Source organism: Malus sylvestris, chromosome 7 (assembly GCF_916048215.2).
Source record: "Malus sylvestris chromosome 7, drMalSylv7.2, whole genome shotgun sequence".
NCBI lineage: Eukaryota > Viridiplantae > Streptophyta > Magnoliopsida > Rosales > Rosaceae > Malus > Malus sylvestris.
Window position 1 is genome coordinate 8,371,317 of NC_062266.1, and position 19,750 is coordinate 8,391,066.

The 19,750-nt window shown below is 40.6% G+C and overlaps 1 protein-coding gene across 1 annotated transcript; it reads left to right on the forward strand.

Annotated features, from left to right (window-relative positions):
- Nucleotides 1–3,579: 3,579 nt before the first annotated feature.
- On the forward strand, nt 3,580–5,047 carry LOC126629725 (E3 ubiquitin-protein ligase PUB23-like). The gene has a single exon (XM_050299829.1). The coding sequence runs from the start codon at nt 3,595–3,597 to the stop codon at nt 4,885–4,887; it is 1,293 nt and encodes a 430-aa protein (XP_050155786.1). The 5' UTR covers nt 3,580–3,594; the 3' UTR covers nt 4,888–5,047.
- Nucleotides 5,048–19,750: the final 14,703 nt, after the last annotated feature.

Here is a 19,750-nt window from a genome sequence, read left to right on the forward strand (position 1 = left end):
CCTCAATTGGGGTTTCAAAACACCTATTATGATTCTTCTCTCTTTGTTAAAAAGGTTGATTCTGGTATTGTCATTCTCTTGCTCTATGTGGATGATATTATCATCACAGAGAGTGCATTTGCAGATATGCAACAGGTTATTACCGCATTAACAACTGAGTTTGACATCAAAGATTTAGAGGATTTGCATTTCTTTCTGGGCATTCAAATTTCAAGAACTGCAACTGGTTTATTTTTGTCTCAGTCTAAATATGTGTTGGATCTTTTAACCCTGTGACACTCCTTGTTTGCCCTACAACAGACTTCCCAAGGATAATGGTGATCCTTATCCCAACCTGACTTTGTACAGAAGTGTGGTAGGTGCATTGCAGTACCTCACATTTATGCGACCTGATATAGCTTTCTCAATCCACCAAGTGTGTCAGTTTATGCAAACACCTATGGTTGCTCACTTTACAGCAGTCAAACGAATTTTGAGGTACTTAAATTGAACCCTACATCATGGCATCTGTTATTCCAAAGGATCCCTTCAATTAAAGGCTTTTAGTGATGTTGACTAGGCAGGAGACCCTAATGACCGACGGTCTACTACCGGCTTAGTTGTGTTTTTAGGGAATAGTCCTATTTCTTGGTCTTCTAAGAAGCAATTGACAGTATCACGATCCTCCACAGAGGCTGAATACCGAGCTCTGTCATCCACCTCTACACCTGTTTTATTCTGTGATAATTTGTCCGCTATTGCTTTTCCTATTAATCCAGTTCAACATCAACGCACTAAGCACATTGAGATTGATGTTCATTTTGTGAGGGAAATGGTTGCAAAGAAACAGCTCTCTGTTAAGTTTGTCTCATCCAAAGAGTAGTTTGCTGACATTCTGACTAAAGGCTTGAGTTCTCCTTTGTTTCATGCTCACTGTAACAATCTCATGCTTCGTTCATCCAAGCATGAGTTTACGGGGGGATGATAGAGTATAGAAGTTGATGTATAAGATGTTGACACTTGTAATTAGATTAGAAGTTCTGTGAATTAAGGCAGTTAGCCTTGTTGTTGAAAGTGTATAAATATCTCAACATCTGTATTACTTAGTGATCAAGAAATATATCAAGAACTTTCATTCTCTCTCTCTCTTGAGCTATTCTCTCTCTAAACCTTTTGTATACAATTCCATAGATTTACTTACATTTACATACTGCACATATGATTGGAGAACTATTTTATGCACAAAACTTAGTTTAAGAATTCGAGCTCTCTAGAATTACCTTTAGTAAAATAGCGTTCGAGAAAATAGTGTTTGAGATTTTCTTCTTAGTTCGAGAAAATGTAGATATTTGAAGAAACTAAATCAGTTTTCTTGTTCTTTTTTATTAGAAAGAAGTAAGGCATTTTATACTCAAATTTATCAGTACCTGCAGATTGTCCTGGAAATTAAGATTTTCTTCTTCAACCACTGTGTTTCGAGTTTAAATACTTCCATCTACTCTTGATATAAATTAATATAAAATGTCGCTCGTAATAAAATTAAGATTAAAAAGATTGTCAACTTGTGTAGCTCTCTTTTGGATACCATGTACTATTGGACCCGATTAAACAAAACCAATGATTTTTTCTTTGTCAACTAGCTTGATCATCAGCTCCAATTTTCTATTATTTAAACAAAACCAATGATTTTTTTTGTTAAAAGCTCTATTTTTCTATTATTCTGTCAAACATTGCTGATCCAACTCCCTTAATAATAATAAACTTTAGAAATAAAAATTTGTTGATCCAACTCCAATTTTTTTATTTATTGAATTTGATCAGATTTTCACCTGGAGAGTTGGATGGTATATATCATTGTCAGCAAAAGGCAGCTCAACCGTTGGTAGCTAAAAGTTATTGAATATAAAAACATCTTGGTCTTTCGTTCTGTCATATTCCTAATATTATAATTTATAAAAAGTACACACTTAATTGAGAACATGTTAGCCTCGCAGTATTCGCCGTGTGTTTTGTGAGATTGATTTGAAATATGTAGAAAATTCATAGATATAGTTGAATACTCTCCATCTTTTAATATGATAAGTTATAATTTTTAAAAAAGAAAAAAAAAGGAAAGAGAAAACTGGAGATTCAACCCATGCATGTCTTGTGCGCGCAACGTATGATGTAGGTGTAAGTGGTTATATATCTATTGCAATAGCGCCCAACCTTTTTAAAGTCAACTCCCAAAACGGTTGGATATTTATGTTTATTTTGTTTTCCCACGCCAAAACTTATAAAATCTTTCCTATGCCCTATGTTATTAGAAAAAGGATCCCTGATCTCCAGATGAGCTGTGAATTCAAATCATCAAGGTTTAGCCTGCACTATGAGAGATTTTTCGATATACTTGATACACAGTCATGTGGCATAACAATTTCACTTAAATTATCACATACATTTATTGTATTTTATAAATATACTTTAGAAGTAAAACATATCAATCATGTCGTTCACCACATGCGGAGCCAATTAAAGGCCTACAAAGGTCACTTGAATAAACATAACCTAATCTCATATGTGCTTAAGGATAAAGAGCTTCGAGACACTTGGGCTTAAAGGTGCATGTCATTTCATTGTTTGCCTCAAGTTAGATTGATCCTCTTATTAGAAATTCTCACCATTGTTGTCCACTCCTATTGTAATACGTAAAATAATACATTACGTGGTAAGTGTTTTAAACAAGGCTTTAATTTCTTGATGTGAAATTCATTCTCAACAAAATCCATATTCATTGGATAAAATGAGACCTATTCCCTGATCAGTCATTACAATGCTGTCACAACCAAATCTGGAATTAAAGATATAATTATTTTTCATTGATGTTACTACCAGGAATGTGCCGATTTCATATTATATATATTTGATTTTTCCAAAAATTTAATTTTGCTGTAAATTAATTGGCTCCTCATTGTATATACATCTAACCTGCAAATAAATGTACTCAAATATTATGTTAATGCCATATTTGTGAACCAATTATCACTGGCATGCTTTTTTCCTTTTTAATTAATCGCGCCGGCCGTTTCTTTTAATTTGAATTTTCTGAAAAGGAAGTTAATCTTAAACATGGTCAACCAAACACATGCATGAACAAAGTAACTCCTAGTCAATTTGCCATGGTGTTCTTACCATCGTTTTATTTTTGCGGTCAAGCTACTTACCATTTATTACCAAGCAGAAGCGTTTATTCCAGCGGTGGATATATCTCATAAAATTATTAGATTTTTGGATAAGAAAGCAAAATAACAAAAAGAAATGGGTCAGATAGGAATATCACCACAACTATGGTAGATTTATGGTACTTAATTAGACTTAAATTTAAATTTTAAATTTTAAAAATAAATTCGAAACAAAGAAACTTTCCTGTGCTTACTTGTAGATTTAATGTTACAGCTAGGGATAGCTACCAAATGCATATCCATATATTGACTTTGAATTTTTCCCTTTTTTTGGACTTCCACACCTTCCTCCCCTCACTTTATATATGTGTGTGTGTGTGAGAGAGAGAGGAGATCTCAGTATTGTTAATAACCTCATCAGTCATAACCTCCTCAACTTCTCTTTGATTTTGCAATGGAGGATCTTGAGATATCAGAGAGAAAAACACCTGCAGATCATTCAGCCATGGACGACTTTCCTCCGTACCATTTCAGATGTCCCATTTCTATGGAGCTCATGAAAGATCCCGTCACCATCTCCACTGGTGTCACCTACGAGCGTAACAACATTGAGAAATGGTTCTTCTCCTACAAGAAGAAAACTTGTCCTGCCACAATGCAAAGCGTTGAGAATTTCGACATGATTCCAAACCACACCCTCAAGAGGCTCATTGTTGCATGGCAAACCAAAGAGGATGCGAAAAAAGCTATTTGCTCAACATCATCTACACCAAGGCCTTCAAATAAACATGACGAAATTCAAGCGCTTCTCAACACAATCGTGTCATCCCCATTCAAGGTAAATCCGATTAAGAAACTTCGTTCCATCATCGAGATAGATGACGAGACGCAAAATGATTTTATTCGATCAAACGGGGTCGAAGTTCTTGTCCAAATTCTTGAACAAATTCTCTTGGAGAGCTCGGATTTCACTACTTTTAGAGCTTGTGAGGAGGCTCTTTGTACTCTTCACCAACTTCCCATATTGGAAGAAGGGAAAACATTTAAATTGTTATCGAAGCAAGAATCAACCAGATCAATGGCCATCATGCTTCAGCGAGGAAGCACTGAGGCACGGCTCCATACCATTACCATATTCAAGAAGATGGCGAAAACCCAGTATGATTGGAGCTTCGTGATACAAGATCAAGGTACAGATTTTTTTAAATCCTTGTTGGAGCTTGTTTCGGATGAAATATGTAGCAAAGCAAGTTCATGTGCCTTGGAAGTCTTGATAGAAATATTGACAGCATCAAAGAAAAACAGGCTGAGGGCAATTGAAGCGGGTGCAGTTTGTGTCCTCATAGAGCTACTGCCAGACTCCAACAGATCCAAATGTGAGAAAATGTTACAAGTGATAAAGTTGTTATGTGAATGTGCTGAGGGAAGGCAGGCCTTGGTGGAACATGGTATGGGCATTGTTTCCATTTCTAAACAAATGTTGCATGTTTCCAATGCTGCCACCAAGATTGGAGTGAAGATCATATGGTTGATATGTAATTTTCATCCGACCGAGAGGGTATTGGAGGAAATGTTGATTTGTGGACCAGTGAAGAAGCTTCTGGCATTGTTGCACATGGATGGCCGATCTTCTACAAAGGATAAGGTGGTGAAGATCTTCAAGATGCATGGAAATTCATGGAAACGATATCCATGTTTCCCTTGTAATTTGAAGGACTATTTGGGATTTGTAAATGATCCTCGCTAATTAGGGTTTTATCTTCTTTCAAGTTTTGTATTAATTTTTCAAAACACACAGCAAAATACAGTTAATTTTCTCATGAAAAAAAATTGAACTGATATTTAGTATTGTGAAGGTCTAATTAATGATTTAGAATTTTATATATATGATTCGGATATTGGTTCAATGGTGGTATAGTACTATTTTATTTTGTGTTGCTCAGGATATATATCCTTTTCATCGATGGAACTGCATCTACCCCTAGATAAGCTTTCAAAATTTCCTTTCACCTTTCTTTTGGCTGCAATCTCTCTCCTGCTAATTGTTTCTACTTAACTGGAGTAAGTTTTAGTTTTTTTTTTTTTTTCATCAGAGTAGTTCAACTCATATAGAATATGAGTCTTATGTTTATACGTATTGAGTTTCAAAACAAATTGTAGTTGAGTAAATCATGGAGGCATGTGAGTGTACAACAAGGGATCTCTAACCTATACTCGATCATATAATTAAGCGTCTCTAGCCAGAGCACATGAATGAGATTTGAGAAGTACATTGACAGGGCCGGTCCTGTGTTTTTGGGTGCCCAGTGCGAAAGCTCAAAATGTGGCCTTTTTTAATGCGGAAACATATGTTTAAAAAAAAAATATTTAACGAGGGCTGGAACCCAGTCAAAGCTGGGGGGCTAGGCCCTCACGCCCAAATTATATTACTTGAGAAAATATACAACGGGGGGGACATAATACCTAAACCCCGACAATCAAAAATACAATCATATACAACCATTCCTAGCAAAACTCCTTGAAATTTCAACCTTTAAGAAATTGTCTTATGGCATTTTTTGAAGCAAAATCATCAATTATATCATCATACTCCAAGTCTTCAATCTCATCCTTTTCAATGCATAAGATTGCTAATCCATTTAGCCTATCTTGAGTCATAGTGGTCCGCAAGTAAGATTTTAATAATTTCAATTTTGAAAAACTTCTTTCTGCAGATGCCACGGTCACAGGTACAGTTAACAGTACACGATAAGCAATCAAGACATTAGGACACATGTCAGTTTCTTTTACAAAGTTTGCTATTTCCATGGATGTCCAAGGGTTATTAGAGAAAAATGCTTCTTCAGGTAACATCATTTGCAACACCTGTAACTCGGAACATAAGTCGGCTCCATCTACATCCATGGTATTTCCATGTTTCAAATGTGCTTCAAGATTCATACAATTTTCTTTTAGTTGTTGATCATCCAATGAAATCAACTTCGGTGCATCAAACAAGAAGCCAAAAATATATTCAAAAGCCTTTAACTGTTCAAACCTGTGTTTCAGTTGAGAAAGAGCAATATCCACTATAACAAGAAAATAATATGTTCTAAATGATTCTTCAGCAGACTGTTGTTCCCTCTCATTACCATCAACTTCATCATGATGTCTTTTTCTAGGTCTATGACGTTTAGTTTGAAAAACAGGGTCAATTTCTGATTCAAGTGCAATTTCTTTAGCATCACGCATGGCAGAAGCAAAACCAGTTTCTCTGTAGTTTTAAAAAAAGGTAACAAGTGCTTCCAAAGCCTTTACAGCAACATCAAGACGCATGTCTTCATATTGTAATTTTTTGCTCACCATGTTAATCTTCAACAAAATGTCATACCAAATAACCAAACTTAATACAAAATCAAAACTGGAAAGTTCTCCTGATGCTAAACATTCTGCATCCCTACTCAATTGGGGATTCTCAGTAATTTCCACCAACGTAAACAAAGCATTTCTAACTTGGGCTACTTGGGATTTAATTGCTTTAACACTTTCAATGTGACTTTCCCATCGAGTAGTTGACAATGACTTCAAAGTTAAACCATCAATATGTTCAAGCAAAATATTCCAACGCTTTGTAGAGTTGGAAAACACCGTATATATGCATTGACATGCTCCAAAAAAAGATTTTGCTTTAAGACATGAACTTGCCATATCACAAACTATTAAATTAAGACAATGAGAACCACATGGCATGTAAAATGCTCTGGGATTTATGTCTAACAATCTTTTTTGGACACCTTGGTGTTTCCCTCTCATGTTAGATCCATTATCATAACCTTGTCCCCTCACATTATCAATATCAAGATCAAGAGACTTTAGGACATCTTGCAACTCATTAAAAAGTCCTTGTCCTGATGTATCTTCCACACTTAAAAACTCCATGAAATACTCCCTTATATTTATTGACCTACTTGACAAGTCAACACATCTCAAAATTAAAGTCATTTGTTCTACATGACTTGCATCAGGAGTACAATCAAGAATGACAGAAAAAAATTTGGCTTCTTTTACCTTTTTAATGATTGCGGTTTTGATTTTTGAAGCTAAAGTAGCTATCAACTCATTTTGAATTTTATGGCTCAAATAGTGGTGATGAATCTCTTTATTCTCAATGAGTCGAAAATGCTTTTGCATTATTGGATCAAACTCCGCAATCATTTCAAGTAAACCTAAGAAGTTTCCATTAGAGTCTTCATAAGGTCTTTCATTTGTTCCACGAAATGCTAAATTACGTATAGCAAGACATTTCACAACAGCAATAATTCTAAGCATCACTTGTTTCCAATGATTTGTCTCTTTCTTGATTCGCATTTGAAATTCTTTATCAATTGTCTGATTTGTTGTCAATCTACTTTTCAACTCAACCCAAGTTCTCAAATTAGTAAGATGTTCTTTACTCTTTTCATGTTGGTCAAGCTTCACACCAAGATGTCTCCAATCACTAATTCCATCTTTTGCTAACTCACTTTTTGAGGCAATTGTTTTAAACAATTTACAACAAAAGCAAAAGACTTTATCCAACTCTTTTGAGTACACGAGCCATTTCCTATCATAAATTTCACCCGTTGGTAATTTTCGATCATAGTAGTGTGAGGAAATTTTCTAGAGAGTTTGTCCTTAGGATAAGTGAGATTAGTTTCTCGAATTGGCCCATTTTCTACAAGCAAGTTTCTCATTTCTACATTAAGACCATCCCAAACTCTTGGATCATAAATGTTTATATGGAAAATAGGTTCAGGAGATTCAATATTTTCCTCTACACCAATATGATCATCATCAACATTTAAATCCACATCACCACCATTTTCATGGTCTTGAGACTCATCACCAACATTTTCTTCTAAATCACTACCATTTTCATGATCATGAGACTCCCCAATAACATTTTGTGGCTCTTCACCAACATTATTTTCTCTCAAATTTTCAACTGACTCATTCTTTGTAGAGAAAAATTTATTAAGAGATCCTCTTAAACTTTCGGCAATTTCGTTATCCTTTGCCTTTTTTTTTCTTTTCATATTACCAGAGAGTTGTTTCCTAAAAGACATGGCTTCAATAATTTGTTTGCAAAAATTACCTACACATGTGTTTGGGCCCAAAATAATAGTTTGGGCCGAGGGTAGGATCACTCTCGGCCCAGGAGGCCGGGCGGCAAAAGGACCATGGATCGGTCAACCCGTGGGAGTCCAAACCTAGGGCGGTTAGGACGAATCCTAGTGCAATGGGGAGTCTCGACGGGATCGGATATCCAGGAAACTAATCCAGCTTAGCTAAGGGCTAGGTTCATAGTCCTAGTAGATGTAGGACTTGTCAAGATGATCCGGAGAGGGAAACCTAGTCCGAGTAGGATTTAAACTCGGACTCAAAGTTCAGTACTATAAATAGGGGACGCTGTGCATCAGAAAAAGCCCCTGCAAATCAACACAAAATTGCCCTGCGCAAACTCTCACAACTTGAGATCTTTTTCTTTTCCTTTTTCGCTGACACATCTTCCGTTGGCATCAACAACACTGTGGAAGCAACCGGTGATATCTTAAGTCGGCATAGATAGCTCTGTCACCGTAGAATCGGTCGGTCTCGCAGTATCTTCCGTTGGCATCAACAACACTGCGGCGAGAACGGTCGATTACCTATCCAAGTCTCGGTCGAGAAGGGTTTTCGAATCCTTGTTGGTCGAGGTCATCTCATTAGCCTTCTCGGCGAGGTGAGGTGTCACAGTTATTACATTCGGCACACTGCAAGCCGAATTCGGTTCGTGAACTTTGTAAGAAATAGCAGCCTTGTCTTCAGGCTCGAGAACCCAAGAGGCCGAGACGTATTCCTTTCTCGGCCGCAATCGCAAGACGCAGAAGTCAGTAGCGCGACCCAACGCAGCATCATCAAATTTACTCCTCGGCCGAGCCTCGGCCGACGAGTTGGCACGCCCCGCAATCACCGAAGGACGTAGTTAGCTTAGAATATACTCGGCCTGCGCGCCACGTAGGCTTTGTAATTTCTAGGGTCAACATTTTGGCACGCCCAGTGGGACCCAGTGCTAAACTACGAAGTTCATGCCAATTGAAACACGATCGGTAAAAAAGAAAACAGCTATGGGAAAAGCCGATTTACCGAGTCAGAGCATAGGACAGAGTGTGCCACAGGCGCAGAATCCCCTTAGCGTTGGTACACCTGAGTCCACGAGCGCGACTCGCCGAGAGAGAGAAGTTAATCTCGGCGGTCAGCTCCGTGGTTTAGAGATCCCTAACAGAAACACATGCGTTCTCAATGAAGGGATAATAGAGGAGTGTGACGAGGATGGTGGTGAAGGATCAGACCCACCAACGAGGTCGTTTCTCCGAAAGCGACTGGACGAGCAGTCTCGGTCAGTCGAGCAGACGTTCAGTCGAGGCATTGACAAGCTGCATGACGCGATACTCAGTGCCAATGATCGACAAACCAAGCTGCTCGAAATGCTGGTTAGTCAAGTTGGTGGCAGCAGGCCTTTCGATCTTCGCCAACCTTGTTTACCAGGAAACAACCCGGTACCGATTGTACCGGCCGAGCCTATTCCTGCCCCGCTCAAACCAATTAACTTGGAGAAAGGAGGAGGGTCGAATAGTAGGTCAGACGGGACCGACCAGAGGGTCGAAGCAACACCTGTTGATATGACCGAAGTTCAGCGGATGATTGACTCGGCCATGAAGAAAGGGCCGAAGTTTCCTAAGTTTATTCATCCGTACCCAGCTTACGTGGAATCGTTTGGGTACCCGAAGGGTTTCAAGATCCCAGATTTTAGTCTTTTTACCGGTGAATCGTCTTTATCTTCGTTGGAGCACGTGGCTCGTTTCACCGCGCAATGCGGAGATGTCAATAGCGACTTTCATAAGTAACGGCTATTCAACTTCTCATTGACCGGCTCGGCATTTGCTTGGTACATTAATCTACCCCCCAATTCCGTCCAGAACTGGGAAGAGTTGGTCGAGAAATTCCATGAGCAGTTTTATCGACCAGGGATGGAGATGTCAGTTTCTTCATTAGCAAGGATGGCTCAGGCATCTGATGAATCACCAATGGACTATCTCACTAGGTTCAAATCGGCCCGGAATTGGTGCCGAGTGCCCTTACCCGAAGTCGAATTTGTCAGGCTTGCTTTGAACGGCCTCGACGTCGAATACAAAAAGAAATTCCTGGGGGCAAACTTTCGGGACATGTATGAATTAGCCCAGCATGTTGAACAGTACGACTACTTGCTCCGTGAGGAGAAGGTTTCGAAAACGCCATCTCGGGGGACGTTGTACAAAAATCCTACTGTCAGCTATGCGTCAACCGAGGATGAATGCGTTAGTGTGGATGCGGCCGAGATAGTGATAGATAAGCCATACGTTTGCAAGGCATTAACTCAGGTTGATTCTAGAGAAGTCAAAAGTCGCTCGGCCGCTGAAGGAGCGTTGAAACCATCAAAGGTCTACACTTTTGATATTACCAAGGCTGACGCAATCTTCGACCAACTGTTATCCGCAAGAATCATCAAGCTTCGGCCTGGTCACAACATTCCTAAGGCCGAAGACTTTAAAGGAAAGGTGTATTGCAAATACCACAATTCAAGCAAACATACGACAAACAATTGTGTCGTATTTCGCGACAACGTTCAAAACTGGATTGATAATGGCAAACTGAAATTCCCCGAAAAGAAGATGAGTGTGGATACTGATCCGTTCCCCACGGCAACAGTAAATATGGTCGATGCGTACCTACCGAAGGACAAAGGGAAAGGAAAGGTCGAGGTTGTTGCCACGCAACGCCCGCAGAATCAGAATTCTCGGCCACGATTCATGGCTGATTTTCGTTCAAACAAACCACCTACGGCTTTAACGGGGCCCGCTATTGTCAAACCGATGATGGATTATAGCACCGATGAAGACAGTGGGACGGCGGTTTTGTGCAGGAAGTGTAGAGCGAAGGTCGACAGTGAACCAGAGGAGAAGCCCTCTTCGCAACCTGTGGCCGCAACTCGGCAAAAGATAGCCAATAACGGCCAACATCATGGGGTTTTTGGGAGGCTCGGCCCTAAAGTACGAATGGAAGATACACCCCCGGTCAGGCGGCGCCTCGATTTTGATGCTTCATTTTATGACGATGATTACTATAAGCGTAATTCTAGCAGTTCAGGATCATCACGGAGTCAAAAGACCTTCAAGCCTCCCGAGCCTAGAGATCAACGTTGGTATACATACCATTCTTCGAAGGGCGTTTACACCGCGTTGTCCAAATCTCAGAAACGCCGGCATCAACGGATAGATTGCATGGCTCGCCGACAAGCAGCCCAAGAAACTTCGGCCCCTAAGTGGCGGCCGAAGGATACAGTTGCCACTAATGAGGAGCGATCACCTCCAGCAATTATGACAGAGTTGGCTCAGGGGAAACGTCTGGTCGATCAAGACGTCGAGACCATGTTTGAAGAAGCTGATAAACGGATCAAACTTCTCATTCGACCAGGGGAAATGAAGGCACGTCTTGAACATTTCAGGCAAGAAGCCGAAAGCAAATTATCCCCGCTAGTTATACAAGAGCCTTTGGTCAAAATTCAACGGAATTTGCATCCCCCGTTCCTTGGGGAGTCTTTGGAGTATATGCGAGAATTTCATAAGAAACATTAAGCCAACGATTTGTATGGTTTGCCGAAGGCATGTCAGGACACCATTGATCTTGTCTTGACTTGTCCGGATGCTGAGCGGATCATCCAGAAGACCTCAGATCCAGGATTGAAGTCGACCCGTATACCAATATCGATGTCGCTGACCTTCCTTTCTCGCTGGAGGACCTTCAGTATTTACGGTACCACTTTGAAGTATTTTCGGCGGTTTCTCTCTTCGGCCTTACGACCGATGAAATCGCACGTATTGCCCGTCTGGATGCTTATCTCGACACTAGGGATAGCGGCTACACTACCAGGAGCAGGTTCAGGTCTTGACCCCAAGTTCATTGTCAATCTCGACCTTACCTGAGGCGGTCACGCAGAACCAACAAGTGGCCGAAGCAGCTCCGCCGAGTGACATTATTGAAGGGACGGAAGAATCTCGTTGTCCGACTTTGACGACAACTGAGTCCGTAGTCGCTGATCAACCGAACGAGGAGGGTCTCGACCAGATGGGCCCGTCAGTCCTGGATAATATGGAAATCAGTATGGTCCATGTGTTACCTGCCGATTTTCAATCAAGCACGGCTCAACCAAATTTCCTTGATGGAGATGTGGTTGTCGAGGAACCCGGCCATGTCGATTTTGTATCGATTACTGAAGGCGAGTCAACAGCAAAAGATGATAGTCTAAAGGCCGCTTTGGCCGAATTGTTCCCTCATTCATCGTCGGCTAAGCTTCACCATTTAAAGCCACTGTATGTGACGGCCCACATTGAGGGATATCCAGTTTCTAAAGTTTTTGTCGACTGTGGAGCTACCGTTAATATTATGCCTCTGAACATCATGAAGGCCTTGCGCCGTTCAAATGATGAGCTTATTCCGTCAGGAATCACAATGAGTAGTTTTGTCGGCGACAAATCCCACACCAAGGGTGTACTACCGTTGACTGTAAATATTGCCGGTCGCACCCATATGACCGCTTTGTTCGTGGTTGATTCCAAAACCGAGTATAATGCACTGCTCGGCCGAGATTGGATTCATCAAACCAGTTGTATTCCTTCCTCATTGTACCAAGTGCTTGTCTTTTGGGACGGCAAATCGGTCACTGTTCATCCGGCCGATAGCCAGCCCTTCGAAGCCAACATGATTCAAGCACGGTATTATGACGATCACGTCGGCTATATTACGTTGCAAGGCTTCAATGAAGAGGGACGGCCGACTCGGATTTCCGTTCAGAAAGCTATCGAGGTTGGCGCCGAGACTGTCCAGCAGGATTCGGCGAGACTCGGATTAGCTAACTTTCTCCCCGAAGCCGATGTTTGACACCGATCGGGAAGCACGTAGGGCCACGGTTTCATCTACTATGGAACGACTGCTGGCCCATTGGTATACGATATCTAAACAACCAAATTCAGGCGTCAACCTCGTCGAGTTCCTTGCTGAGGGAGATAATGGGCCTGCATTATCTTTTGATAAAATTCGAGCCGCCCCGGCCGAACTCGAAGATCATCGGCCCCTTGTTAAGGACCCTTTGGAAGAGATTAATGTTGGGACGGCCGATGACCCACGGCTTTTGTTTATTAGTGCGTTACTTCCTCAACAAATGAAGGACGAGTTGCGGGCCTTGCTTACGGAATTCAAAGATTGTTTTGCTTGGAGTTATCATGAAATGCCCGGCTTAGATCGTGCTTTAGTCGAGCATGAATTACGTATTAAGCCCGGATTCAAGCCTTTCCGTCAGCCACCTCGTCGATTCTCGACCGAAGTACAACTCAGTGTCAAGGACGAACTAGTTCGGCTTTTGAAAGCCGGGTTCATTCGGACAGCTCGATATGTCGAATGGTTGGCGAATATTGTTCCTGTATTAAAGAAAAGTGGTGCACTGCGCATCTGTACCGATTTTCGAAATCTGAATCTGGCAACACCCAAAGACGAGTATCCCATGCCGATCTCAGACCTGTTAATCGATGCCGCGGCGAATCATGCGATCTTATCTTTTATGGATGGACATGCCGGGTACAATGGTGCGAGAGTTACTTGACACACAAATTAAACCCTCTTTTTGACAATTGTAGTATAGATGTAAGTAGGGTATCGTTCTAGGCCGGGGATTAGGAGGGATTGCTAATCTATTCTAAATTAATTTAAAAATATTAAACAAGACTCAAGGACACAAAACTAGGCTAAAAACTCTAATAACTCAAAACACACTTAAAATGACTCAAAATAATGGAAACACTCAATTTAAACACTAGGAACTGAAATGGACGGAAATTAAATTAAAAGACTAACAATAAAGAAAAACTAACTAAATAATATAATTTAATAATGGATGGGTGTTTGGTTTTAACAAGAAGTAAATTAAACTTAACTAAATTACAGAATTTACAAAAACATGAAATTAAGGTGAAAAGATAATTGACGGACTAGCTAGAGGGTTTTTCTCCACACATGACACATATGCAACCTAAATTGATTTTCAGTTGTTCTTTCAATAAATTGTGAATTTCAATACTCCAGATTAACCGTGAACAGCACTTTTTTAACCCTCAGTTTTTCCACAAGTTATTGGGTTGGATGATTGCATACGACAACCCAAAACATTCCCTACAAGTTCCCTACATGAATTGCATAATAGAGATACAAGCAAGAATCATTAAGTTCTATGAAAAACATAAGCATTGACGAGGCACTCGTTACTATGATTTGCATGAAACTTATGCCAAGAATTTACTTAACGTGATTGTGACTAGCAACCTTCACTACTTGTGAATATAAGTTCATAACGATTAGGTGAAATTCACTTATATTCTAGCATCAAATTCATGCATGTAAATTAAGTATGCATCCTTAATCGACATACAAAAATAAGTTATCTATCAAGTAGTTAAGCAAATTAAATCACAACTCAGAAATCACAACTGAAGGTAATCAATTCATATTACAAATATATTCATGGCTTTGAATTAACCTCTAGCCAACATAAATTTAATTACACATTATTAAAAACAGAAATAAAAGAGAAGTTTGGAAAAATTAAACCGAAAGAGAGAGTGGACATCTTGTTGCTTTCTTCACTGGCGTCCTCCCTGTCTTCTTTCCGTCTCTGGCAGCCTTGCTGCCTTTCACGCTGCAAAACCGTCCCTGCTCCTCGCGTCAGTCTTTCACATGCGCCAGTCTCTCTACCTCTCTCCCCGCTGTCCGTGTCAGTCTCTCCTGCTTTTTCTTCGTTTCTGCGTGCTGACCCTGTCCTTCTCACCATGCCGCGCCTTGGGCCTCTCTCGCTGCCAAAGGCAGCGCCTCTTCTCTGCGAGCTGCCCAAAGGGCAGCCCCTTTCTCCCGCTCCCAGACCCCCTCCTTGCGTCCTGTCTTCTCCCCTTCTTATCTTCCCGCTGACCTCCAACTTTCATTTTTTATTTTATTCCTTCCCATTTTTCCACTACCGTTCCATTTCCTCCAGCTGCAAAAGCAGCTATTCCTCTCTCCCACCGACGCTCTCCCTCCTATTTTCTGCTATTCTTTCCGTTCCACTACCTTCCCACTGTCTCCCCACTAGCTGCAAAGGCTTATTTCTTTTTGTTTCTTTTCTTTACTCACCAACTGCAAAACACTTCAATCTTAGATATATCATATAATTTCTAATGCATACCTAATAAATTTAGCCTAACTTCCATAACCTATAATCCGTGACAGAATTCTACCAATAACCCATGACAAAATGAGAACGACTAAAGCAATTTTCGACGAATTTATTATTTAAAACTCATTTGTGCCATTTTTATTTTCTTTGCATAAACAAATCCTATAAACACAAAAATAACGTAAATAACTCAAAAATATAAGGAACTAACTAAGAAAAGACGAGTGAATTTGAAGTAAAAATATATATAAATATGATCCGATCAAATACCCCCATACTTAGCTTTTGCTAGTCCTCGAGCAAAACAAAGAAAACATGAGAAAGAACTAACATGAAAAACATTAGTTTCCCCCTATGTGACCTTCATAGAATTTCATTCGAGAAAACAAATCATCAAGAACCATAGCTAACACCAACAAACTAATCCAAGTTCATCTTCCTTATTCAAATATTAGTAGTAATCTTTGAATCATCCTTGAAGTGTAGTGTGTGAGATAGTCATGCTAATGCAATTTCAAGTTTTTATTTTTAAAATCATCATATGCAAACTAGCGACCTTCTCACTGGATATGCACTCAATCACACATGTGTTTAGTTTTAATGTGTTTCGCTCAAAGAATCAAATGTGAAATTTCTACCATAAGCTTGCATAAAGATCACTTCTCCACAGTCATAATTGCAAAACTTAAATCAAGATGACTTTTATTGGATGTAATGAGGCTTAGGGATAGGGTTATTGAAACGAAAGAATAGGAAAACACAAATTCCAAGCTATATTGCAAGCAATTCTTTTCTTTAGATTTATAAGAACTCAAGCTCTCCAACAATTCTTCTAGAACCTCCAACCACACCCTTAAACTGAAACTAAAAAAAACTTTTTATTTTCTTTGTATACAATCCTTCTTTTTATTTTCTTTTGTTCTTTTTTTTTTTTTTTTTTTTTTTATATATATTTTTTTAATACAAACATGAAATACCCCTACACTTATTCTTTTGCCAAACACCTTCAAAGTACTTCACAAACATTTCTCATAAGACAATCTCACATTGCTCACTAGCTTGCTTGGAAAGGGTAAGGAAAAATGCTTCAGGTATAAGGGTAGACATATCTGGTGATAAGAAATAAAAGGCTCAACATACACGGCTCAAATTGGCAATCTAATGATATCATTTTTCTTTGGGAAACATGGTTATTTGGGCCATGGTGGTAAACCTAATGCCTCTATCATTTCCAAGTTCATGCAATCAATGACAAACATTTCGAAAGATCGTTACGCAAGTTCTAGAGATGTATCTCACATAAGTTCATCACACATGAAAGAATAGGAGTGTATGAAAAATGCACACACTTTCAATAGGCTCAAAAACTCACATAGAATGTATATGGTCACTAAATTCACATATGAAGCTTTAAGTCATACTTTTGGTTTTTCAAAAGATGATCAAACATGTACAAAACTAACAAGAGAATTAGGAATTTCACAAAACACATGTTAACTAAGTTCTTGATGATCATGGTTCAAATTTGATCCAATTATATCATTGGGTCGGGAAGCTAACAAAAATCTAATTCAAAACAATAAGGGAAACAAGACAATATTTTTGGATTTTTTAAAATTTCCGATTTTTTTTTTTTTTTTTTTTTATAATTTTTTTTTATAATTTTTTTTTTTTTTTAAAGAAAACAAAAAGCAACAACATAGAAACAAATGAAATTCTAGAGATTTCTACCCCCACACTTAAACTTGACATTGTCCCCAATGTCAGAAAACACTATAATGAAAATAAAAAATAAAAAAAAAAAAATAAATAATAAGAAACAAAATAACGCAATTGGACTGAAAACTTCCCTAATTTGCAGTAAAATCAAGCGATGACCCCCAAACGATCTCCGACAGGCTTTCCTCCGCATGCGTCAGCACAACCTCAAGATGAATCCTGCCAAGTGTGCCTTCGGTGTATCGACCGGGAATTTTCTTGGTTTTCTCGTACATCATCGTGGGATTGAAGTCGATGAGAATAAGGCTCGCGCCATCATCACTGCTCCACCCCCAACAACGAAGAAACAATTACAATCCTTACTCGGCCAGATCAATTTTTTACGCCGATTTATTGCTAATTCGGCAGGTAAGATGAAAGCGTTTTCCACACTTTTGAAACTCAAGGACTCAGATAAGTTCGTGTGGAATAAGGAGCATCAGGCGGCGTTTACACAGATCAAGGTTTCTCTCACAAATCCACCTGTCCTGGTCCCTCCTCAGCGCGGTAAGCCTCTCAAGCTATACATTTCGGCGGCCGAGGAGTCTATCGGTTGCCTCCTCGCGCAAGACAACGATGCCGGACGGGAACAGGCTATCTTCTACCTCAGCCGTAATCTGAGTCATCCGGAGATCAATTATTCCGCCGTTGAGAAGCTCTGTCTCACCGTGTTCTTCGCTGCATCCAAGCTTCGACATTACATGCTCCCGTCAGTCACCCAAGTCATTGCCCAGACCGACGTTATCCGGTACATGCTTACCCGGCCAATTGTGAAGGGCCGAATTGGGAAATGGACGATGGCGTTGTCCGAGTTCAGTTTGCAATACGTGCCGCAAAAAGCTGTGAAGGGACAGGCGTTGGCCGATTTCCTTGCCCAGCACCCTTCGCCTTACGGTTTTGGGAGTGCTGACGTCGAAATCGACATGGTGGTGACCCGCGACAACTATTGGACAATGTATTTCGATAGTTCCAGTACTTCGTCCTCGGCCGGCGCAGGCATCGTCATTCAATCTCCTCACAACGATCGTTGGTATTTTTCGCTCAGATTGGATTTCGACTGCACCAATAATCAGGCTGAATATGAGGCTCTTGTCATTGGTCTTGGCCTCCTTCTTGACCTACATGCCACTCGTGTCCTCGTCCTCGGGGATTCTGAACTAGTGATTAACCAAATTAATGGGTCTTTTCGCTGCATGAGTTGTACTCTGGCGCCTTACCACATGGTCGCCAGCTATTTGGCCGAGTCCTTTGACAGTATTACATTCGAGCATGTTTCTCGGGTTCATAATACCGACGCAGACGAGTTGGCTCAAATCGCCTCCGGTGCACAACTCTTGGGGGGCAAGCTAGGCCGGGAGATACCAATATTACGACAATTATACCCGGCCTTGGTTGATCAGCAAATCCTCCGTCGAGACAATGTGATACGCACCAGGGTCATGTCCCTGCCTTCGCTGTTAGATCGGCAGGACTCTATAGAAATTTGCGCGGCCGAGGCAGTACCAGATGATTGGAGAAAGCCCATTATGCAGTACCTTGACAATCCTAACGGAAAACATAGTCGCAGGACACGGGCTCACGCCACGAACTATGTCACGTACCAGAACGAGTTGTACCGAAAGGGCGAAGATGGTTTGTTATTACTATGCCTCGGCCCCCAAGAGAGTGCTCGAGCGATCGCAGAGGTTCATGAAGGGGTATGCGGAGCTCACCAGTCTGGACGGAAAATGCGATGGCTACTCCGACGACACGGTTATTTTTGGCCGAGAATACTGAAAGATTGTATCGAGTTTGCACGAGGATGCGTGCAGTGCCAAATCCATGGGCCTATACAAAGGGTCCCGGCCGAATCGCTACATTCGGTCATTAAGCCGTGGCCGTTTAGAGGATGGGCCATGGACATAATCGGCAAAATCACGCCGACTTCTGGAGCTGCTAAGCATGCATGGATAATAGTCGCAACTGATTACTTTACTAAGTGGGTCGAAGCAAAATCATATGCCGAGTTAACATCTAAAGAAGTTTGCGATTTCGTGGAGGAACACATTGTGACCCAGTTCGGTGTGCCAGAAACGATCATAACCGACAATGGAACAATCTTCACAGCCGAAAGGTTTAAGGAATACACGGCCAATTTGAGAATTCGGCTGGAACAGTCCACACCGTATTATCCACAGGCGAATGGGCAGGCCGAGGCAAGTAATAAAGTGTTGATTGGCATCCTCGAAAAAATAATAAAAGAAAGGCCTGGCATGTGGCATTTGAAGTTGAACGAGGCATTATGGGCATACCGAACGTCGCCCCGATCGGCGACTGCAACAACCCCATACGCATTGACCTATGGACACGATGCGGTGCTACCAGTCGAGTTGAGCATAAATTCGTTGCGATTAATTGAACAAAGTAGTTTGTTTAGCGCCGAATATAATCAGTCCATGAGACAGGAACTAGAAGATTTGGAAGAGGCGCGACTTGACGCTTATAACTTACTGGTGGCACAAAAACAGATTGCCGAGCGAGCCTATAATCAAAAGGTACGATAGAAAACGTTCGGCGAGGG